Source organism: Bos javanicus, chromosome 3 (assembly GCF_032452875.1).
Source record: "Bos javanicus breed banteng chromosome 3, ARS-OSU_banteng_1.0, whole genome shotgun sequence".
In the NCBI taxonomy this organism is placed as follows: Eukaryota; Metazoa; Chordata; class Mammalia; order Artiodactyla; family Bovidae; genus Bos; species Bos javanicus.
In genome coordinates this window covers 97,412,403-97,437,194 of record NC_083870.1, presented here as the reverse complement: position 1 = coordinate 97,437,194, position 24,792 = coordinate 97,412,403, and the positions used below count along the sequence as shown (strand labels likewise).

At 41.3% G+C, this 24,792-nt stretch overlaps 1 protein-coding gene across 6 annotated transcripts in view; it reads right to left on the bottom strand.

The window, feature by feature from the left end:
- The window catches only part of LOC133244620 (BEN domain-containing protein 5), a 1,484,041-nt gene that overhangs the window by 552,396 nt on the left and 906,853 nt on the right, over positions 1-24,792 (bottom strand). For all 6 annotated transcript variants that reach the window (XM_061412038.1, XM_061412039.1, XM_061412040.1 and 3 more), the window contains one exon: positions 10,768-10,984. In XM_061412038.1, coding sequence (XP_061268022.1) covers positions 10,768-10,984 — 217 coding nt within the window. The remainder of the gene's footprint in view (positions 1-10,767; positions 10,985-24,792) is intronic.

The following is a 24,792-nucleotide window of genomic DNA, read 5'->3' as shown; positions in this document are numbered from 1 at the left end:
CCCAGCTACATAACATAGAAAAATTAATCTCATTGTATCTCAGCTTTTAAAAATGCAAATGGCAGAAGATACTACTTATATCTCAGAGCTTAAACACTTTCTTCTAAGTGAAGCCTTCACCCCAAAACGTCTCCTTTTTCCTGATTAATTTTTTCAACAAAGTTTGTCTCTTTCTACAAGAATGTAAGCTCCATGAAGGCATGGATTTATGCTTGTTTTCATTGCTGTATCCCCAGAGTTTAGACAAGCTGGTTACATGGGGTCAGACTTTCAACAATAGTGCTAACTCTTTAACAGGGGTGCTGTGAAGACTGAATGACAGATGAATACAAAGTTCATAGCATTGTGTTTGGCACATGCTAAGCACTCAATAACTACCACTATTATAAAATAAAGGGCAGAGTAAGAGGCAACATTCGGTTCAGTTCAGTCACTCCGTCATGTCCGACTCTTTGCAACCCCATGAACGGCAGCACACCAGGCCTCCCTGTCCATCACCAACTCCCGGAGTTTACCCAAACTCATGTCCATTACAACAAGCTAAAATGTGACTCAGAACATAACAACAGGATATCATCAACATTTGAACCATAATTTACATTGAAATTGGAAGGGATGCTTGAAATAATCTGGTCTGACTCTGTAAGGCCCATAGAGAAGTGTTCTTCCCAAGGTCAAAGAGGTAGCCAATGGCAGAGCCTAGACAATATTATTCTCACATAAATGATTTTCCAGTGATTTCCAAAATACACTATCAGAGTATTTTCTTTGTTAGACACTTCCTTTTGGCAAGCATCCCTAGGTATGGGAATGGCTCTTTCCATCTATTACTTTCAAAACATACACACATATACACACAAGTTACATGTTCCTTTACTCCAACGACATATGAAAATAATGCCATACTTCACTATGTCTGACAGTACAAGAGCTGTATGATTTAAAAACTCATGTTAGTCAGTTAAAATCTAATTCTGCCTATGCTGGAATGAGAGTATTGATAAATCCTATTCCCAAAAAACACACATCAAGCTGGACAAGATTGACACAAATAACATTAGTGTTTTGAAAATTGACCAAATTGACAACAATCTCAAAACTACTATGTTTTAAAAGCAGCTGAATTTCAGGTAATAAGAATGAGAATCAATGACGTTCTGTCCTGGATTCATTCTACTTTCCCCCTGCTTGGTGAATTCTAGAAACAGGCCAGGCTGTGAGGATTGGCAGCTTCTCTGTCATGATTGAAGGGACCCAGTTAATTTGGAGAAATAGGCAGTGCCTGGACACAGGAACACTATCTGTGGGCAAATGAGGAAGGCCCACAGTTACACAGTGAGAACAAGTATATTCCTGGCTGAGATGGGTGCAGGCACAGTAGAGATATGAGAAGAAGCCTAAAGCAGCAACCCATACCTGGAAAACCTTGAGGTTCCACAAATGTCCACAAAAATCACAGCATAAAAGGCAAAGTGAAAGCCAGGGCAGACCTGAAAACTGCCTGAACCTTGGGTTCCCCACTCCCACACAGGGATCCAATGTCAGAGAACACAAGTCTTAAAGGCTCAGGGTGGATGAGCACAAACTCCATCTGATCATCACTGACTTACACAGACACCAGTATGACTCCCTAGGAATTCAGCCTTGAAAAGAAAAAAGAAAAAACTGAGTACAGGCATTGGAGAAAGGTGCCAAGATAATTCAAGGGTAAGTTCAGTTCAGTTCAGTCACTCAGTCATATCTGACTCTTTGTGACCCCATGGACTGTAGCACGCCAGGCTTCCCTGTCCATCACCAACTCCTGGAGTCCACCCAAATCCATGTCCATAGAGTTGGTGATGCCATCCAACCATCTCATCCTCTGTTGTCTCCTTCTCCTCCTGCCTTCAATCCTTCCCATCATCAGTGTCTTTTCCAATGAGTCAGTTCTTCATATCAGGTGGCCAAAGTATTGGAATTTCAGCTTCAACATCAGTACTTCCAATGAATTTTCAGGACTGATTTCTTTTAGGATTGACTGGTTGGATCTTCTTGTAGTCCAGGGGACTCTCAAGAGTCTTCTCCAACACCAGAGTTCAAAAGCATCAGTTCTTCAGTGCTCAGCTTACTTTATAGTCCAACTCTCACATCTCTACATGACTACTGGAAAAACCATAGCCTTGACTAGATGGACCTTTGTCGGCAAAGTAATGTCTCTGCTTTTTAATATGCTGTCTAGATTGGTCACTGTTTCCATTGTTTCCCCATCTATTTGCCATGAAGTGATGGGACCGGATGCCACAATATTAGTTTTCTAAATGTTGAGCTTTAAGCCAACTTTTTCACTCTCCTCTTTCACTTTCATCAAGAGGCTCTTTAGTTCTTCTTCACTTTCTGCCATAAGGGTAGTGTCATCTGCCTATCTGAGGTTACTGATATTTCTCCTGGCAATCTTGATTCCAGCTTGTGCTTCATCCAGCCTGGCATTTCACATGGTATACTCTGCATAGAAGTTAAATAAGCAGGGTGACAACATACAGCCTTGACATACTCCTTTACTGGTTTGGAATGAGTCTGTTCTTCCATGTCCAGATCTTACTGCTGCTTCTTGACCTGCATACAGATTTCTCAGGTGGTCTGGTATTCCCATCTCTCGAAGAATTTTCCACAGTTTGTTGTGATCCACAAAATCAAAGGTTTTGGCCTAATCAATAAAGCAAAACTAGATGTTTTTCTGGAACTCTCTTGCTTTTTCGATGATCCAGCAGATGTTGGCAGTTTGATCTCTGGTTTCTCTGCCTTTTCTAAATCCAGCTTGAACATCTGGAAGTTCATAGTTCACGTACTGTTGAAACCTGGCTTGGAGAAATTTGAGCATTACTTTTCTAGTGTGTGAGATGAATGCAATTCTTGGTAGTCTGAACATTCTTTGGCATTGCCTTTCTTTGGGACTGGAATGAAAACTGACATTTTCCAGTACTGTGGCCACTGCTGAGTTTTCCAGATTTGCTGGCATATTGAGTGCAGCACTTTCATAGCATCCTCAACTGGAATTCCATCACCTCCACTAACTTTGTTCATAGTGATGCTTCCTAAGGCCCACTTGACTTCTCATTTCAGGGTGTCTGCCTCTAGGTGAAAGATCACACCATCATGGTTATCTGGGTTATGAAGATCTTTTCTATATAGTTCTTCTGTGTATTCTTGCCACCTTTTCTTGATATCTTCTGCTTCTGTTAGGTCCATACCATTTCTGTCCTTTATTGTGCCCATCTTTGCATGAAATATTCCCTTGGTATTTCTACTTTTCTTGAAGAGATCTCTTGTCTTTCCCATTCCATCTTTTTCCTCTATTTCTTTGCATTGATCACTGAGGAAGACGTACTTATCTCTCTTTGCTATTCTTTAGACCTCTGCATTCAAATGGGTATATCTTTACTATTCTCCTTTGCCTTTAGCTTCTCTTCTTTCTCAGCTATTTTTAAAGCCTCCCCAGACAACCATTTTGCCTTTTTGCATTTCTTTTTTTGGGGATGGTCTTGATCACTGCCTCCTATACAATGTCACAAACCTCCATCCACAGTTCTGCAGGCACTCAGTCTATCAGATCTAACATCTTGAATCTATTTGTCACTTCCACTGTATAATCATAAGGGATTTGATTCAGGTCATACCTGAATGGTCTAGTGGTTTTCCCTATTTTCTTCAATTTAAGTCTGAATTTGTCAATAAGGAATTCATGATCTGAGCCACAGTCAGCTCCCAGTCTTGCTTTTGCTGACTGTATAGAGCTTCTCCATATTTGGCTGCAAAGAATATAATCAATTTTATTTTGGTATTGACTATCTGATGATGCCCATGTGTAGAGTCGTCTCTTATGTTGTTGGAAGAGGGTGTTTGCTATGACCAGTGCATTCTCTTGGCAAAACTCTGTTAGCCTTTGACCTGCTTCATTTTGTACTCCATGGCCAAATTTTCCTGTTACTCCAAGTAGCTCTTGAGTTCCTACTTTGGTATTCCAGTCCTGTACAATGAAACAACATCTTTTTTGGGTGTTAGTTCTAGAAGGTCTTGCAGGTCTTCATCTTTCAGTTCAGTTCAGTCGCTCAGTCGTGTCTGACTCTTTGCAACCCCATGAATTGCAGCACGCCAGGCCTCCCTGTCCATAACCAACTCCTGGAGTTTACCCAGACTCACGTCTATCAAGTCAGTGATGCCATCTAGCCATCTCATCCTCTGTTGTCCCCTTCTCCTCCTGCCCCAAATCCCTCCCAGCATCAGAGTCTTTTCCAATGAGTCAACTCTTCGTATGAGGTGGCCAAAGTACTGGGGTTTCAGCTTTAGCATCATTCCTTCCAAAGAAATCCCAGGGCTGATCTCCTTCAGAATGGACTGGTTGGATCTCCTTGCAGTCCAAGGGATTCTCAAGAGTCTTCTCCAACACCACAGTTCAAAAGCATCAATTCTTTGGCACTCAGCCTTCTTCACAGTCGAACTCTCACATCCATACATGACCACAGGAAAAACCATAGCCTTGACTAGACAGACCTTTGTTTGCAAAGTAATGTCTCTGCTTTTGAATATGATATCTAGGTTGGTCATCATATAACTGTTCAATTTCATCTTCTTCAGCATTACTGGTCAGGGCATAGACTTGGATTACTATGATATTGAATAGTTTGCCTTGGAAATGATCATAGATCATTCTGTCATTTTTGAGATTGCATCCACATACTGCATTTCAGACTCTTTTGTTGACTATGATGACTACTCCATTTCTTCTAAGGTATTCTTAACTACAGTAGTAGATATCAAGGTCATCTGAGTTAAATTCATCCATTCCAGTCCATTTTAGTTTGCTGATTCCTAAGATGTCAATGTTCATTCTTGCCATCTCCTGTTTGACCACTTCCAATTTGCCTTGATTCATGGACCTAACATTCCAGGTTCCTATGCATATTGCTGTTTATAGTGTCGGACTTTACTTCCATCACCAGTCATATCCACAACTGGCTGTTGTTTTTGCTCTGGCTCTGCCTCTTCATTCTTTCTGGAGTTATTTCTCCACTCTTTCCAGTAGCATATTGGGCACCTATCAACCTGGGGATTTCATCTTCCAGTGTCATACCTTTTTGCTTTTTCATACTGTTCATGGGGTTCTCAAGGAAACAATACTGAAGTGACTTCCCATTCCCTTCTCCAGTGGACCACATTTTGTCAGAATTCTCTGCCATGACCCATGCATCTTGGGTGGCCCTACATGGCATGGCTCATATTTTCATTGAACTAGAAAAGGGTGTGGTTCATGTGATCAGTTTGGTTAGTTTTCTGTGATTGTGGTTTTCATTCTGTCAGCCCTCTGATGGTGAAGGATAAGAAGCTTATGGAAGCTTCCTGATGGGAGAGACTGACTGAGGGGGAAACTGGGTCTTGTTCTGATGGGTGGGACCATGTTCAGTAAATCTTTAATCCAATTTTCTGTTGATGGGCCAGGCTGTGTTCCCTTCCTGTTGCTTGACCTGAGGCCAAACTATGGTGGAGGTAATGAAGATAATGGCAACCTCCTTCAAAAGGTCCCATGCATGCACTGCTTTGCCTCCAGCCCTGAAGCAGGCCACCATCAACCCACGCCTCTGCCAGAGACTCCTGGACACACATGGGCATGTCTGGATCAGTTTTTTGTGGGGTCACTGCTCCTTTCTCCTGGGTCCTGGTGCATAAAAGCTTTTGTTTGTGCACTCCAAGAGTCTGTTTCCCCAGTCCTGTGTAAGTTCTTGTGGTTCTATGGTGGGGTTATTGGCGACCTCCTCCAAGAGGGCTTATGCCATACCCAGGTCTGCTGCACCCAGAGCCCCTGCAGCAGGCCACTGCTGATCCATACCTCCACAGGAGACACTCAGACACAGTTCTGTCTCAGTCTCTGTGGGTTGGGTAAATGCTAGTCTTTTCAACAAGTAGTGCTGCAACAGTTAAATATCCATATGCTAAAATAAAAATGAACTTAAGGCCCTTACCTCATGCCATATATAAAACATTAATTCAAAATGGATCATGAATTTAAATGTAAGTGAAAACTATGAAAAATTTAGAAGAAGACGGAGAAGAAAATTTCTGTGGCCTTCAGATAGGCAGCTTTTAGATAAGACTCCCAAAGCATGATCCATAAGAGAAAAAATAAGTTGGACTTCAAAAGTTAACAACTTCTATCTCTCAAAGGACATGGTTAAGAAAATGAGTGAAAAGATAAGGTATGGATTAAGGGGAATATTGATAAAGCATGTATCTGACAAAGGAATTGCATTCACAACACATGAATAACTGAAAACTCATTTAAGAACAGAACCCAATTTGTAAAAAATGGATAAAAAATTTAAACTAACACTCCATTAGAGAAGATATATAAAGGCCAAACAAGCACATGACAAGATAATCATCATAAGTAGTTACTAGGGCAACAAAAATTAAAACCACAATGAGATACAACTACATTCCCACTAAAATGGCTATCCTGAAAAATATAGGTAATTCCAAGTGTTAGCAAGCACATGGAAAACTACAAACCCTCTCTCTGACATTATTAGCAGGAATGCAAAATGGCACTACTAACTTGGAATACCCTGTGACAGTTTTGGGTTTTTTGTTTTGTTTTAAGTTGCATGTGAACTTGTATGACCCAATCATTCAATTCCTAGAAATCTACCCAAGAGAAAAGTGATCACATGTCCATTCAAAGATATGCACATGAATGTTCACAATAAAATTAATCATTTTAGTCCTAAAGGAAACAATCCAAATGTCCATTAACCAGACAATAGATAAACAAATTGCGTTATACTTTTTCAATAGAATATTATTCAGCACTAAAAATGAGTGAATGACTTACAGATGCTACAACATGGATGAATCAAACTTCAAAAATGTAATGCTATGTAAAAGGAGCTGAATTCAAAGGACAACTAAATAATGTATTATTCTATTTACAGGAAATATTCAGAAATGGCAAACTTATAGTGTCAGAGAGCAGATAAGTAGTTTCTTGTGGATGGGAGCAGAAGTGAGGATTTACAAAAGAAATTTTGGGGTTGATGGAAACATTCTAAAATGAGACTGTGTTGATAGCTGTAAAACTCTATAGATTCACTAAAAATCATAGAATTGTACCCTTACAATGTGTTAATGTTATAGTATGTAAATTGTACCTCAACAAAAGTGTTAAAACATGAGAAAATAAAGACTTTTCCTATGATGTGTTTAACTTAAATGTCAGATTGTGGATTTGGTGCATGCACAAAGCAATTTTTTTGGTGTGGTTAGAAAGGGCCACTGGTGAGTAACAAAATAAAATGCAATTTTGGATGATATGTTGTTGTTTAGTCGGTAAGTTGTGTCCAACTCTTTGTGACCCCATGGACTGTGGCCCACTAGACTCCTCTGTCTATGAGATTTCCCAAGCAAGAATACTGGAGAGGGTTGCCATTTCCGTCTCCAGAGGATCTTTCTAACCCAGGATCCAATCTGTGCAACCTGCACTGGTGGATGGATTCTTTACCACTGAGCCACCAAGGAAGCCCTCTGAATGATATAATTAGTAGCAATAGCAGCCATGCCCATGGTGATTCACAGTTTCAGCACTAGAAATTCAAAATCTTGCTTCCTTCATGTGCTTTCTAAGAATTATCTGTTGACATGTTTAGCTTTCTACTTGTAATTATCCTCCCTCCAAATTGGAATAAGGATTAACTAATTATAGTGGTGCCTTCAGACATGAGCCATATCAAACGCCCTAGTAACCAAGAATTGTCCTGCCTGCAAAGTATGCCAGAAAGCCTTGAAGTCTGGAATCTGCTTCGAGACCCAATTCAGTGGGACTGAACCAAGCCACAGAGCTTCCCTAATCTGGTTTAGCCAGCAGTGGCACACCCTGCACTTCCACTAACTTTACTTTCTTAAGCTGTAGCTTCGGATAAACTACAATTACTTTCTCAAAATCTACTATGGGTTTCAGTAGGTACAACGTGAAAAGCAGCAGTGAGTCCATCGAAGTGTCAGGATATGGCATTAGAAGCCATGGGTTTAATATTGGCCTAGTCACAAACTAGTCATTTAGCTTTAGCCAAGTAACTTATCTGATTAGCCTTAGACTATTTTTCCCAAATTGAGATAATCTTGCCTACCCCAAAACTGTTGCAAAAAACAAGTAAGATAGTGTACCTAAAGTGCCTGACCCAGTGTCTGTGTATTGAATCTGAATAAAGGATACAGCCATAATTCCTTAATTTGACAATCAAAGTTTTCCAGAGCTTGGTCCCAATCTTCCTCTCTATCCTTATCTTCCATACTGATAGGACTCCTAATTTTTAGCTAGAAAACAGTCACCCAGGATGAAGACTTGATTCCTCATCCATCCTTTAGTTAAGTGTGGATGTGAGTTCTATTGAATGGGATAAACAAGAAAGTGTCAAGAACTGCATCTTCTCCTTTCTCCCCGTACTTTCTTCATCATGCTTCCTGGAACATGGAAATGCTGGTAGAATTTCACATATGACAATGAGATTGAGAGGCACTTTCTAGGGATAGCGGCAGAAAGCTGAAAGAATTTGACTCCAGTAGTTTTCAGGAGCAGAGCCACACCATCAGCTCTGGATTTCCTGCATCTAGACTTGTATATGGAAGAGAAATATACTTCTATCTTGTTTAAAGTGCTGTTATTTTAGATACACATTTTGTGTATTAGTTACTGAAAGCCTAACTTATCCTATTATTCCTCCTATCAGCTTTCTGATGCTCTTAGCTCTTCACATTGTCTCTAGACATATCTTCATTCATCATTCAGTAGTTTACTCCATGGCCATTCAATGTGCACCTCGACTCTGCCTGGCATAAATCTAAGAGGGTGCTGGAATGGTCATAGGAATGAAATGAACCAAATGAAGTGTTAGTCACTCAGTCAGTGGCATCTGACTTTTTGCAACCCCATGGACCATAGCCCACCAGGCTCCTCTGTCCATGGGATTCTCCAGGCAAGAATACTAGAGTGGGTAGCCATTCTCTTCTCCAGGGGATGTTCCCAACTCAGGGATCGAACCTGGGTCTCCTGCATTGTAGGCAGGTACTTTACCATTTGAGCCACCAGGGAAGCCTGAAACAAATATATCCTGCCCTTAAAAGTCACAAGTATTTAATGAAACTCTCTTGCTCTTAATTTATACGATAATTCATGTGTGAGGCAAACATTCATCTCAGATTTTCTCCAACAGTCCCATCTCAAATAATCTTACTATTTCCAGTAATACATTGTTGATCAGACCATATGTACCTAATATGTTCTATTTGGCTCTCTACAACCACTCTCTGCCTTTCTTCACCATTTTCTTTGTTCAGGAAGACTTGTCTGTACGGATTACTTCAGTGGTCTCTTGCCCTCTAATTTCCAATTGGGTTGGTCAATAGGAACCCCTGGCAGAAGATCAGAGGGAAGTAAGAAAGTGGGTTCTCTGTATTTATTTCTCTCAGCTCCCTCCCTGTGGGGTCATCTCAGGCTAACTTTGCTCTTCAGCTGAAGGGCACTGTTCCACTCAAGGTGGCCCACTGCATGACTCTCTACTGTTGGGTTCTGGTTACTATTCCCTCCCTTCAGTTCCTTTGCGATATTACTAGCCCCAGGGAACTGCACTATACCCCATGGCTTCTGTGCGCAGTGCCCTCACCTTGTAAACAGCCCATTTATTAAGCTCCTCTCAGATTATCCTAATGTGAGGCTGCCATCTGTTTCCTGCTAGCGGGCTGACTGATACACCATGTGTCCCGATTCTCAGTTCAAAGACATAGGCACCAAATATTCATGGCACCCATCAGAAGCACCGTTAGGAAGAGGGTCAGAGTAGAGGGAAGACATTATTTATCAGCAGCTGAAGGAAGTACTGCTGACCACAGAGAACAAAGCTTGTGCATCTGGTATGAAGAACACTTTTATATCCTTATAGAACACTTTTAGGGTGGGCAGAGGAAAAAAAGAGAGGAAAAGAGAGTAGGAAGGTGTGGTAGGCAGAACAATGCACCCCCTTTCCCCAAATGCCCAAGTTCTAATCCTTGGAACCTGTGAACATGCTACCTTACATGACAAAAGGGACTTTATAGCTGTGATTTAATGAAAGATCTTGCTGATACCTTGACTTTAGCTCAGAGAGGCCAACTTCAGGCTTTTCCTGAACTGTAAGATAATAAACTTATGTTGTTTTAAGCCACCAACCCATGCAATTTGTTATGTCAGCAATAGGAAACTAGTATAGAATGTAAGACTGAAATCTCCAGACTCAGAGAACTAAACCTGGGAAGGGAGAAGGGCTGGGGACCTAATAAGTGACAGAGATGAACACACTAAGGACAGCAAAACCATACTGCACGCCACCTGCTAATCTGTATTGCAGGCAAATTAAATTCACCAAAAAGAAAATTTACTCTTCATCTCATAAGTTTAGACTCATAAATGCTTTCACACCTTTTGCAATACCTAGTAGAAACCTTTTTTCCCTCGGAGTTTTGGGGATTCTCCAGAACTTTTGTATTTTGTTAGAGAGATTTATCAGCTTCATTCAGAAGGACATGCATCTGCTTTATCCTATTCTATGACTTCCTGGTAGTCAAAGTATCAAAATATTACACACAAAAAACTATGATTTTTAAAAGTTCCAGAGCATATAGTCTACAAAGCACCAATACTTATTTGCATACTATAAAAACCGTTGCTAAGCTCCTCCCCAAGACTGCCTGTTTCCCAGTGGGCCTTACCACACTCTGACCCAGCTGCTCCCGGAAGAAGTAATCCATGTTTCTCTTTTGCAGGCTGTCAAGGTAATGCTGAAAGCGAGTGTACGTGTAAGGGTAGCAGTAAGCAAATTGATAGATATCTTCTTCTCGGTCAAAGCAAAATGCAAAGGACATCACGTAATTCTTCCTATGGTCCGGGCAGCGGTAGTAGTAGACATTTTTGGGCGGCAGCCTTTGCCTGAAAGATACAAAGAAATTTGGGCATATCAGATAATCATTCAAGCTTCAAACTGTAATCAATGGGAATAAATGCCCAAGAGTAAAACTGTAACATCAAGAATCCTAGGTGGTGGCTAAGAATAACAGTGTATACCAACCTTTGGTCAAAAAGAATCTGGGGGGCTTCCCTGGTGGCTCAATGGTAAAGAATTCGCCTGCCAATGCAGGAGACATGGGTTCGATTTCTGGTCCAGGAAGATCCCACATGCCACAGAGCAGCTAAGCCCATGCACCATAAGTATTGACCCTGTGCTCTAGAGCCCAGAGCCACAACTACTGAAACCCACAAGTCTAGAGCTTGTGCTCCACAAGAAGAGAAGCCACAGCAATGAGAAGCTGCACCCGCAACTAGAGAGCAGCCCCCACTCACCGCAACTGAGAAAACCCTGTGCAGCAACAAAGACCCAGCTCAGCCAAACATGATTCATTAATTATTTTTAAAAGACTAGAACTTGGCAGTATTTGGTTCAAATTCCAGCCCTACCCTTTATCAACTGTATAGACAATTCAAAGTCAAAAGCAAGCAAGTTTTATTCATCATTTATTCCTATTTGAGCACCTGTTAAACACCCAGACATTGTGCTAGATTATTGGTGTAAACAAGAGAGGACAGATATTTGTCCTCATGGAGTATATATCCTGGTGGGGAAGCAGTCAACAAAATAATTTAAATAAATATATAATATAGTTACAGACGCTAAAAGTGCATTGAGGGGAAATAGTGTGATGTTATAGTCACATAAATAGGAAAGGCCTACTTTCCCAGGGAAGTCAGGTTTTGTTGATATAACACTAATTCGGGCCTTTTAAAATAAGTTAATACACACTGTGAATATTCAAGGGAGAAGAAAAGAACACTCAACATTTCTTTAAATTATTACTATTGTTTATTATTTTTCTACAGAGCATTCCATGAGACTAATTTTACAAAGAAGCATTTTGGGAAATAATGCTTTAAAATGCACTGTGTAAGCAATTCTGCTAAGTTAACATGTTCATTCTCCAATAAGCAACACTAAAACACATACATGAGAAAAGGCAAAATGTCCCAGTCATAATTCCCATAAAATCCTTACATTCACCCACTTCACAGGCTCACTGCACTCCTTCATTTGTATGGTATCCAAATGATTCACTATTTCCCTACAGAGAATGTATCTTATTTGTGTCTCTTAAAATCCTATTAATCCTACAAAACCCATATCAAACTGTGCCTTTTCCATGACTGTCCACTGATAATTCAAGGTCTGCTTGTTGCTGTTCAGTCGCTAAGTGGTGTCTTACTCTTTGTGACCCCCTGGACTATAGCACACCAGGCTTTGCTGCTGCTGCTGCTGCTAATTCGCTTCAGTCGTGTCCGACTCTGTGTGACCCCATAGACGGCAGCCCACCAGGCTCCCCCATCCGTGGGATTCTCCAGGCAAGAACACTGGAGTGGGTTGCCATTTCCTTCTCCAATGCATGAAAATGAAAAGTGAAAGGGAAGTCGCTCAGTCATGTCCAACTCTTAGCGACCCCATGGACTGCAGCCTACCAGGCTCTGCTGTCCATGGGATTTTCCAGCCAAGAGTACTGGAGTGGGGTGCCATTGCCTTATCCTTCAATACCTCCTGGAGTTTGCTCAAACTCATGTCTGTCGAGTTGATGATGCCTTGCAACCTTCTCATCCTCTGTCTCCCCCTTCTCCTTCTGCCCTCAATCTTTTCCAGCATCAGGGTCTTTTCCAAAGAGCTCTAAAGCATTCTAACACGCTAGCAACTTGTTATAGAACCTTGTTTCTACCTTGTGTCTCTCTGAGGCTGCCTCAGTGGTCAGGAAGGAAGGTCAGGCTATGGACTTTCTGTGGAAGAGCAAACACTACATGGCACTGATGCTGTCCATATTTTGGTTTATGCTGCTTGCCTCTATCCAGGCTGTTATGAATCCCACACAAACATTAAATGGGAAGCATGAAATGGGAACATTAAAAGATTACTGTTAATTAAAGAAAAAACTCAGACATCTCAAGTTAATGAATTTAGCATTTTTCTATGTATAGAAAGACAAGAGTTCGGACTTATTGAAACAGTTCCTTTGGTATACACTTTAACTACCTAGGGCCAGTATCCTGTTTTTGCTTGCATCCTGAATCCCTAAGGGTGCACAGTTGGGGTGACTGCATTGCTTGATGGCTTGGTGTCTGAACATCCTTGTTTATAGGTTTCATCCACACTAAGTTGTTATTTCATTTAGAAGATGTGGTCATGGAGGGTCATAGAAGTTAAGGAGCTACTTACCTATGCTCTCAAGCTAGTAAATCACAAAGCTGGGATTCAAATCTTTTTATTTCTGATTCCAAGTGAGTACCTGTAACAATCAATTGCAGGTACTGTAACACTCAAGTGTACTTTGCTGCACTCAGTAAGCCAGCAGCAAATTTGGAAAACTCAGCAGTAGCCACAGGACTGCAAAAAATCCGTTTTCATTCCAATCCCAAAGAAAGGCAATGCCAAAGAATGTTCAAGCTACTGCATAATTGCACTCATCTCACACACTAGTAAAGTATTCTCCAAGTGAGGCTTCAACAGTATGTGAACTGAAAAATTCCAGATGTTCAAGCTGGATTCATAAAAGGCAGAGGAACTAGAGGTTATGTTGCCAACACCCACTGAATCACAGAAAAATAAGAGAATTCCAGAAAAACATCTACTTCTGCTTAATTGACTACACTAAAGCCTTTGACTGTGTGGATCACAACAAATTGGAAAATTCTTCAAGAGATGGAAATAAAATCTAACCTGCCCCCTGAGAAATCTGTATGCAGGCCAAGAAACAACAGTTAAAACCAGAAATAGAATGATGAACCAGTTCCAAACTGGGAAAGGAGTACATCAAAGCTGTATACTGTCACCTTGCTTATGTGCAGAGTACACCACGAGAAACGCTGGGCTGGATGAAGCACAAGCTGGAATCAAGATTGCCGGGAGAAATATCAATAACCTCAGATATGCAGATGACACCACCCTTATGGTAGAAAGAGAAGAGGAACTAAATAGTCTCTTGATGAAGGTGAAAGTGGAGAGTGAAAAAGCTGGTTTAAAACTCAGAATTGAAGATCATGGCATCAGGTTCCATCACTTCATGGCAAATAGATGGGGAAACAATGGAAACAGTGACAGACTTTATTTTCTTGGGCTTCAAAATCACTGCAGATGTTGACTACAGCCATGAAATTAAAAGACATTTGCTCCTTGGAAGAAAAGCTATGACCAACCTAGACAGCATATTAAAAAGCAGAGACATTACTTTGCCAGCAAAGGTCCATATAGTCAAAGCTATGGTTTTTCCAGTGGTCATGTATGGATGTGAGAGTTGGACTATAAAGAAAGCTGAGTGCTGAAGAATTGATGCTTTTGAACTGTGGTGTTGGAGAAGACTCTTGAGAGTCCCTTGGACTGCAAGGAGATCCAACCAGTCAATCCTAAAGGAAATCAGTCCTGAATGTTCATTGGAAGGACTGATGCTGAAGCTGAAGCCTTAAAACTTTGGCCACCTGATGTGAAGAACTGAGTCATTGGAAAAGATGCTGATAGTGGGAAACATTGAAGGCAGGAGGAGAAGGGGACGACAGAGGATGAGATGGCTGGATGGCATCACTGGCTCGATGGACATGAGTTTGAGCAAGTTCCAGGAGTTGGTGATGGGCAGGGAAGCCTGGCGTGCTGAAGTCCTTGGGGTTGCAAATAGTCAGACATGACTGATCAACTGAACTGAACTGAGCTGGTCCTGTAACACTTCTCCAGGTTCCCTCTTGATAAATTATGGGCTTCTGGCATTCTAGATATGAGTATGCACTAAAACAAGTAAAAGGCTAGGACTGCAAGGAATTCACCATGGCTGAAGCACAAACAATAGGAAGGGAAATCATGAGAAATGTATTTGAAGAGGAAGACAGAAGTCAGATTAGAAATGGATGACAGTTGTCCTTCCATATCTGTGGGGTCTGCATCTGAAGATACAAAGGGATGACTTCATATGAAGGGACAGGTTAAACATTATCCTGAGGTCACAGGGTACTTTTAAGTCAGTGAAAGAATTAAAGTTCCATGATTATGCCAGTCTAAGGGATAGGTGAGGGAAGGTCACCTATCAGTCAGATGAAGGACAGGGAGTAGCTGTGCAAGTATAGAAAATATGACAAGTTTGACTATTACATAAACGTGGCTGATATGACAGGCTGTGGAGTCAAAGATGGGTAGGATTCCAAAAGTGATGAGGAGGACAAGATGTAGAGAGAACAGTTTAAGCAATAAAGGAACAGGGCTTCTCATATAGAAGCCCGTGGTAGTATCAAAGGCTGTCTAGAGGTGTGTTTAGGGCCACCAATAGAGGCCGTGCGGCTCCTACCCCTAAAACTAGGAAGAATAAACATTTCAGTAACAACAATGGCTGGATAGCATCACTGACTCAGTGGAAGTGAATTTGTGCAAACTTCAGGAGATAGTGTAGGACCCAGGAGCCTGGAATGCTGCAGTCCATGGGGTAGCAAAGAGTTGGACATGACTTAGTGACTAAACAACAATCTTCCTGTGACACAAATGGAGCCTTAAGGCAAACCCAGGAGGCACTCTTCCTTTCTAACCTGATTTTTACCCTAAACACTACTATATTAAAATTTTGGACTAATTAGTGATGCAATAGAGATGGAATGGCCTGGAAGGAAAATGGGGAGTGAGAAGTCCCCTCCTGATCTTTCTGTGTATGGAATGTAAGAGAACAGGCAGTACTTGGGAAGCTAAAGGGGGAAGTAATGGCCTCCAGGATAGTCAGGTCTTAGTTCTTTGTTTTATTCAGCAAATATTTGTTAAGTATCACGTACCAAAGACAAGAGGTAAAGGAAGCAGTGGATTAAAAGACCAGGGATCCAAGGGAGACTATTAACCTGGAAGCTGAGTTTCATAGAAAAAAGTAACAAGTAGAAAGTTTTGGATAGAAGAGGGATCAGTGGAAAACCAAGATTAGAGGGAGAACAGACCAGTGTGGGGATAAGGGTATAAGAAGAAGAGGTGATGGTCTACATTCGTGATGTGACTGAACATGCAGAAATGTGAGGCTGGCAGAGTAAGTGAGTCCCAGGGTTCCAGATTTGTATTCAGGGAGAATACCAGTGAACATGGCTTTGAGGTCTCCAGACAATGGTCTGTGAAACCCACGTCAGACCTTGACTCAGAGGTCTGAAACTGAGGACACTGGAGCACAATCACTTCATACACAAGTGATTCCTACAGTCACAAGCCCCTCAGCTTATGATGCTGATGTTTGCACATTTTTATTTACTGCTGCTGCTAAGTCGCTTCAGTCGTGTCCGACTCTGTGTGACCCCAGAGACGGCAGCCCACCAGGCTCCCCCGTCCCTGGGATTCTCCAGGCAAGAACACTGGAGTGGGTTGCCATTTCCTTCTCCAATGCATGAAAGTGAAAAGTGCAAGTGAATTCGCTCAGTCGTGTATGACTCTGCGACCCCATAGACTGCAGCCTACCAGGCTCCTCCACCCATGGGATTTTCCAGGCAAGAATACTGGAGTGGGGTGCCATGTCTAATCAAGATCCATACTTCAAATCAATCACCTCAGTTTTTTTCCTCTTCTGGCCAAGTTTAGCAACTTGACTCTCAGAGTTTGCTGTCTCCACCACGTTTGATCATGTGCTATCAGGAGAATTCATCTAATGTCTGCAGCTGCCCCAGCTCCTCTCCTGAGTATGTCAGAAGCCTAACCTGATTTGCAGACAAAGTGAAGGTAATGGACCCTGGGGTGATCATTCAAGACAGCTAAGACGCTGCTCAGGGATTAGATGTTCCAGACTCTGCTAAGGATACTAACAAAAATCTGTTTGAGAAGGATTCAACAGGCCAAATTCATGAGGATACCAAGTAACACAAAGAATAAAGGAAAAGAGGAATGGGATTATGTAGGAGAAATGTGTCTCATTTGGAATGCACTTCTGGTTTTTCTCTTCTTTTGCTCTTTACATTTTCACTGTGTCTCAGGCATGATGTTAAATTTTTTATTTGCATTATCGTTGAATCCTCTCAACACCCTACGAACTAGGGGCTATTAACACCCCCTTTACACAGGTAAGAAAATCCAAAGCTCAGAGAGCTTAAAAAAAAAAAAATTCCTGAGGTTGCAACAGGAATTGTTGGTAAGCAACAGAGCCTGTGTTAGACACAGGCTAGTGTGACTCCAAAGTCTGTGCTCATTGTCTCTATGGTAACTTGCCACCAACTCATAGCCTTATCTTCTGCTTCCAGAAAAACTCTTATCTACGGTACTCTCACCAATACTCTTGCAAAAAACCCTTCAAATAACTTCCTATCCTCAAATGGCTCCCCAAGATTTCCCTGTTAGTCCAGTATCATCAACCATTTCTCCCTCCTTGAACCCTATGTTTTATTTATACTGAACTACTCACAACTCCCTAACATAACTTTGTGCCATATTTCCAATACCTCTGCATCTTTGTGTTTGATATTTCCTTCACTCGGACTGCTTCCCCTGCCAGATATCCTACGTACTTCGTAAACTTATACTCATAGATGTGGCATGTGGTAGACTGTCATAAAGCTTTAAATATTTTTTAAATGAACTAATTAGTGAACAAAATAATGTATAAATAATGCCTATCATTTAACATATCTCCTCTCCGAAGTGTTCTCTGATTATTCATTCCTTATTAATATTTTTTGTACTTTGACACATGATAGTAATATTAAAATAGTTTTGTCACCTGATTTGTCCCTTAACAAAAAGCAACAAAAGTAAATGGAGATTTCTTCAAAGACAAGTTGGCTTCTTAAAGACAGGAACGGTTTCACCCTTTTCCTCTCTTTTTCACTAGAAATGGTACAGGGAAGTTTCAAATATTACTTGCTTATTTTCAAAAACACTGGCAAAAGGGAAAGAAGATTCATCTCCACAGATAAAAAGTAAGCATCATAGGGAGGTAGATTTTAGCTCAATATAGAGACTCTTGAACAGTCCCCTGAAAGGAAAGTAGAAAGGTCTATGTTACAGGGGAGTACAAGCATGGGAAACCTTAAAGGATCTCACAAAAAAGCTCCTCTACTTGATATTAAGTTAGACAAGGCAGATTTCTGACTCCACTTAACACAGAGAGTCTGAGATATCAATGGAAGCAATATGACAATAATTAACATTGAACATGTGCTAGGCCACTCTGGGAACATCAACATATATTAATTCCTTTAATCTTCACAACAGTCCTTTGAAGTTATTCCTATTATAACAGATTAAATGATAAAAACTAAGGTAGGGTCAAGAATACTTCATAAGAGAAAGAGATTGTAAATGACTCCTTGCTGTTGTTGTTCAGTGACTAACTCATGTCTGATTCTTTGTGACATTATGACTGCAGAACTCCGAGCTCTGACCTCCACTATCTCCCAGAGTTTGCTCAAATTCATGTCCACTGAGTTGTGATAGATGATGCTATCCAATCATCTCATCCTCAGCAGCCCCCTTCTCCTTTAACTTTCACTCTTTCCCAGCATCAGGATCTTTTCCAATGAGTCAGCTCTTTGCACCAGGTTGCCAAAGTATTGGCACTTCAGCTTCAGCATCAGTTCTTCGAATGAATATTCAGGGTTGATTTCCTTTAGGATTGACTGGTTTGATCTCCTTGCAGTCCAAGGGACCCTCAAGAGTCTTCTCTAGCACCACAGTTCAAAAGCATCAGTTCTTCAGTGCTCACCCTTTTTTTTTTTTTTAATTTTATTTTATTTTTAAACTTTACATAATTGTATTAGTTTTGCCAAATATCAAAATGAATCTGCCACAGGTATACATGTGTTCCCCATCCTGAATGCTCCTCCCTCCTCCCTCCCCATACCATCCCTCTGGGTCGTCCCAGTGCACTAGCCCCAAGCATCCAGTATCGTGCATCGAACCTGGACTGGCATCTCATTTCATACATGATATTTTACATGTTTCAATGCCATTCTCCCAAATCTTCCCACCCTCTCCCTCTCCCACAGAGTCCATAAGACTGTTCTATACATCAGTGTCTCTTTTGCTGTCTCGTACACAGGGTTATTGTTAGCATCTTTCTAAATTCCATATATATGCGTTAGTATACTGTATTGGTGTTTTTCCTTCTGGCTTACTTCACTCTGTATAATAGGCTCCAGTTTCATCCACCTCATTAGAACTGATTCAAATGTATTCTTTTTAATGGCTGAGTAATACTCCATTGTGTATATGTACTACAGCTTTCTTATCCATTCATCTGCTGATGGACATCTAGGTTGCTTCCACGTCCTGGCTATTATAAACAGTGCTGCGATGACCATTGGGGTACACGTGTCTCTTTCCCTTCTGGTTTCCTCAGTGTGTATGCCCAGCAGTGGGATTGCTGGATCATAAGGCAGTTCTATTTCCAGTTTTTTAAGGAATCTCCACACTGTTCTCCATAGTGGCTGTACTAGTTTGCATTCCCACCAACAGTGTATGCTCACCCTTTTTTATGGTCCAACTCTCACATCTATATATGACTATTGGAAAAAAGCATGAGTCCATAGAAGAATCCAGAAAGAGTCTAACACATGATATTGCCAGAGAGGCAGGTTGACCCCAAGCCCTGCGGTGTGTGCTTTCAGGACTCAGACACTAAAGGATGATCCAGTTCTGGAAACAAGTCATCATCCTGGGCCCATCCCAATGATTAAAGAGGCCCTCCACATATGAGAGGGAGGCTATAACTAATATCCTCAGATTCAGTTGTGCATTCTCATGTGGATGAGTGAGCACACACACACAAACACACACATGCATGTATATGCTGAACACATTCACAGTCATACTATGTATACTTCTCTTCTATAGCCTCTATTTCATTATAGCGACTTGAATATATGCCCTTTTCCACCATAGGATAGAGTTCTCACTGAGGGCAGGAATGATACATCCACCTGATTCTGGAGGACCTACACAAAACCTTGAATAGAGGAGATGCTTCAAAATGCTCATGAATTGGATAAATGAGTGAACTTTAAACATATTAGACTAAATAATCTCAGCCACACCAAGGTATGTGTATTGTGCTCTTTCCATGTGGAGCTGTGAGTCATTCCTTGAGTACATTCCGTTTCAGAAACCTCCATGCCATTTTAAATACTATTCTGTCAGTCTATAATTGTCTTTCTCACACTTTTCTATATATTTCATCCCTATGAAGAGAAGTAAGACCCAGGTCAAATGACATTTCCTCTTAGAAGTCTTTATCAACAACTCCAGTAATAACTAATTGCTCTAAATACTAACTACAGAAATTCCTGTGCTTCTGATTCACTTCAAAATCCATAGCACTTAATACAATATTTGACCCTGAAGAGGAGCTCAAAACATGTTTGTTGAATGAATGAGTGGATTTATGACTCACTAAATGGATGAATGAATGAATGATTCCTTCATATTTACCATTCTCTCTGCCTTCTTGCCAAACCATTAGCCAAATTACCAATGCATTGTTCTGAAGCTCACCAGAGCACAGAGGAAGAGGAGAAATCCCAGAACCTGAAGGTTTCTGATGGCTCATTCCCCACTCCTCCTCACAATCCCTGAAATACTTTTTTTCCCCCATGGAAAAAACCCTCTTGTTTATTTGATTAAACAAAAATAAAATAAGCTGCATAGGAACAATTTTAAAGTCTAAGGAGACACCAACTTTGTTTTAAGGCTGCAGTAGCTGATACATCATCTCCTTGCTACCTTATCCAGCCTCCTCTGTGGATCACAGTGATACATTCAGAAGCCTGTTAGCTAACACAGGAGTTTTTGAAAACCCCTGAAAGACTTCTTGATAGCAGCCATTCTGACTGGCGTGAGATGTTACTTCACTGTGGTTTTGATTTGCATTTCTCTGATAATGAGTGATGTTGAGCATCTTTTCATGTGTTTGTTAGCCATCTGTATGACTTCTTTGGAATAATGTCTGTTTAGTTCTTTGGCCCATTTTTTGATCGGGTCGCTTATTTTTCTGGAATTGAGCTGCAGGAGCTGCTTGTATATTTTTGAGGTTAATTCTTTGTCAGTTGCTTCGTTTGTTATTATTTTCTCCCATTCCGAAGGCTGTCTTTTCACCTTGCTTATAGTTTCCTTCATTGTGCAAAAGCTTTTAAGTTTAATTAGGTTCCATTTGTTTATTTTTGTTTTTATTTCCATTACTCTGGGAGGTGGGTCATAGAGGATTCTGCTGTAATTTATGTCAGAGAGTGTTTTGCCTATGTTTTCCTCTAGGAGTTTTATGGTTTCTGGTCAAAACCACTACAATATTGTAAAGTAATTAGCCTCCAATTAAAACAAATAAATTAATTAAAAACAAAACAAAACCCTGAAAGACAGTAGCCCTAACTTTCCTTCTGATTGAGCAGCAAATATGGATGTAGTTATATGGATTCCAACCCCAGGGTCTTCTTTGATAGCAGACAGAAACTTTTTCTTTAAATTAGCAGAAAGGGAAATAATAAAGAATCAGTCCCTTTGGGCTGTATATCCTAAAGGAGGTAAACAAAATAAAATCATTCAGATACCACCAAAGGGAATAACATACACTAAGTACCTCCTATATGCCAATAGTGTGCTACCTGTTTGATGTACACTATTGCCTGACTAATAAACACATATTCTTTCCACCACACCAAGGCTGTGAAATTCATCCAACAATTGCAGTTACAAGAAAGTCTCTTGGTTCCCCTTCTTCATCAACCCAGAGGCAGGAAGAAAACTAGCATACAGTTTCCCAGGCACAGTTGAAATTAAAGAAAAATTTCATGTTTCCCTGGTGGCTCAGATGGTAAAGAATCTGCCTGCAGTGCAGGAGGCTTGGGTTTGATCCCTGGGTTGGGAAAATCCCCTGGAGAAGAGAATGGCTACCAACTCCAGTATTCTGGCCTAAATAATTCTACGGGCAGAGGAACCTGGCAGGCAAGTCCATAGGGTCGAAAAGAGTCGGACACAACTAAGTGACTTTCACTTCACTCCCTTCATGAGGGCAGCTGAATCTCTGGTTTGTCATCCATGAAAACACATGGCCTTTAGTCTTCGTTTGGCTGGAACAACCCAGACCACCACCTGGCTTGAACAAGTTGGCCCCTCCTTTCCTCAGGCATCTGGCACAGCCAGGCACCAGCACGACTGCCCACATTATAAATACACTCTTCCCAGGTGGGGAGGACCTGCTCCTAATTCCAATCCTACCTTCCCCCAAATAATTATAATAGTGCTCTTGTCACCAGCTTATCTATTCTTATCTTTCTCCGCACTTTGTCACAGCTAATCTCTTGATGAGTCACAGGGAGGGGGAGAAAGAGAGAATGAGGGATCACTTAGATACAGACAACACATTTATACAGCCTGTGTCTAATCAGATTACTGTCTTATCAGGGGTTGATGGGCACTAGTGGTGGGAGGAGAGAGACAGAGCTACATATTGCCATCTGAGTTTTTGATAACAGGAAGACACTGCTAGATTCTTGAATTAACCTTTTTGTCCTACACACTCTATTGTTTATTTTTCAGAGTTTATTTTGTGTAGGATTTTTTTTTTTTTTTTTGGACTGTGCCTTCTGCAGAAGGATACCCACACACTGTGGCAGCAGCTGCTTCTATTAATTCCAAGCCATTAAAAAAATTAAAATTAAACCCAATTACTTTGGTTGGTTTAGAGCTGGGGAATAGCTGAGACTGATTATTCCCCCTGGTCATGGACAGCAACAATATTCCTACCTACATGTGGCTGCTGGCAGAATGCTAATATAGTCAGATGCTCCAAGGACAGGCTCCTCATGCAGAGAGAGGCTCTAGGACTCCAATCCAGAGTCCTGAGAGGACACAAGAAGAGGACACTGGACACAAAACTAGAAGTTGGGTGGTAGTCTAAGCTGTAGTAGGCTTCCTAGGTGGCTCAGTGGTAAAGAATCTGCTGCCGATGCAGGAGACAGGGATTCGATCCCTGGGTAAGGAAGATTGCCCTGGAGAAGGAAATGACAATCCACTCCAGTATTCTTGCCTGGGAAATCCCATGGACAGAGTAGTGTGGCTGGTCACAGTTCCTGGGGTCACAAAAGAGTTGGATGTGACTAAACCACCACAACAACTAAGTGGTAATCCTTGGGAGAGACTCTACCCTACCTGGTGCCTCTGTGTAAAACATGGTTACTAAAATGTGTCCTGTGGCTCAGAAGGTAAAGAATCTGCCTGCAATCTGGGAGGCCTGAGTTTGAACCCTGAGTTGGGAAGATCCCCTGGAGAAGGAAATGGTAACCCACTCCAGCGTTCTTGCTTGGAGAATTTCATGGACAGAGGAGCCTGGCAGGCTACAGTTCATGGGGTTGAAAAGAGTCACACAACTGAGTGACTAACACACACACACACACACACACACACACACACACATATCCCTCTTAGGGTTTTTGTGACTCAGGTGAAAAGTCTATATTTTCAAAATTATAATTTGTTGGTATATAAGATGCTACTCCAGTGTTCTTTCCTGGAGAATCCCATGGATGGGGGAGCCTGGTGGGCTGCCGTCTATGGGGTCGCACAGAGTCGGTCACGACTGAAGCGACTTAGCGGCAGCAGCAGCAGCAAGATGCTATATGAGGAAGTATCAGAATGCTGGGTGCTTGTGATGGGGTTGCTAGCTGTAGCTACAAAAGTTGAGGTTTGCCCTGAAGTTTTGTATCCAAGTTACTTTGTTGCTCCATCATAGATGGAATAATAATAAGGTTTCTGTGTGGGTGTGAAGTCATTAGACTGGAATCTCCTTATAGTCCCACTGCACAGAACCTATTTTAACAATGTTATTCAATAAATATTTTGAATGAGGGGATCAATAAGTCAGTCAGAGCTGAGTTAGAATGAATAAGAGCTCTGCTCAATTTCGGCTTTGATGCCTTTCAGAAATGTAGTCATTGTACAGTAGATATGATGTAGGCCTGGGCTCTAATTTACTTCCATTATGTGCCAATCTTGCAGCCCTTGGCCTGAGTTTCCACATCTATAAAATGAAAACAATATCTAGCTCCCACTTTTGTTTTGAAGATTAGAGGTGAGATTGTTACCTGATACATAACAGGTGCTCACAGTGGTCACTGTGATTATCACCGTGCTCTGTACGACGGATAGTTGGCATCACACTATCTCTTGATTCAGAATAATGAGTTCCAAATTCATACTAAGGGTGCTTGGGGTATGAAATGGGCACAGCAGTAGGACAGGGGACAAGAGAAAAGGTGACAAGGGATGAGGGACCATTTAAACATGCAGGAAAGAAAACCAGTGCTAATCTGTTCCTGATTCTCCCTACAACCAATGTAACCAACACGTCCTTTTCAAGGAAATGTGCTCTGTAATAAAACTAAGTGTGCCGTCAAGATACAGGAAGGCAGTTAACTCCTTCAGGTCTCAAACAGTTGTGAAAGAGGTATTCAAAGGTGTTGCCACTACTGGTAGCTGACTGTGCCTGTCAGTCAAACTGTGGCCCATGTAGCAACCTGCCAGATGCATGGAGCATTGAGGCCACTAGTTGGTTGGATTGAGTGGAAATTTGGAAAATTATAGGTTAGGCAAATGTGAAATACATCTGGGAAATAGAGACTGAGAAGTCTTGCTTATAGATAATAGTCTGTTCACAGCATATTTATCATATGTTACAAATCTAAAAAAATTGTTTTTTGGTTACTCAAACAATTTTTGCAATAAACTTTTC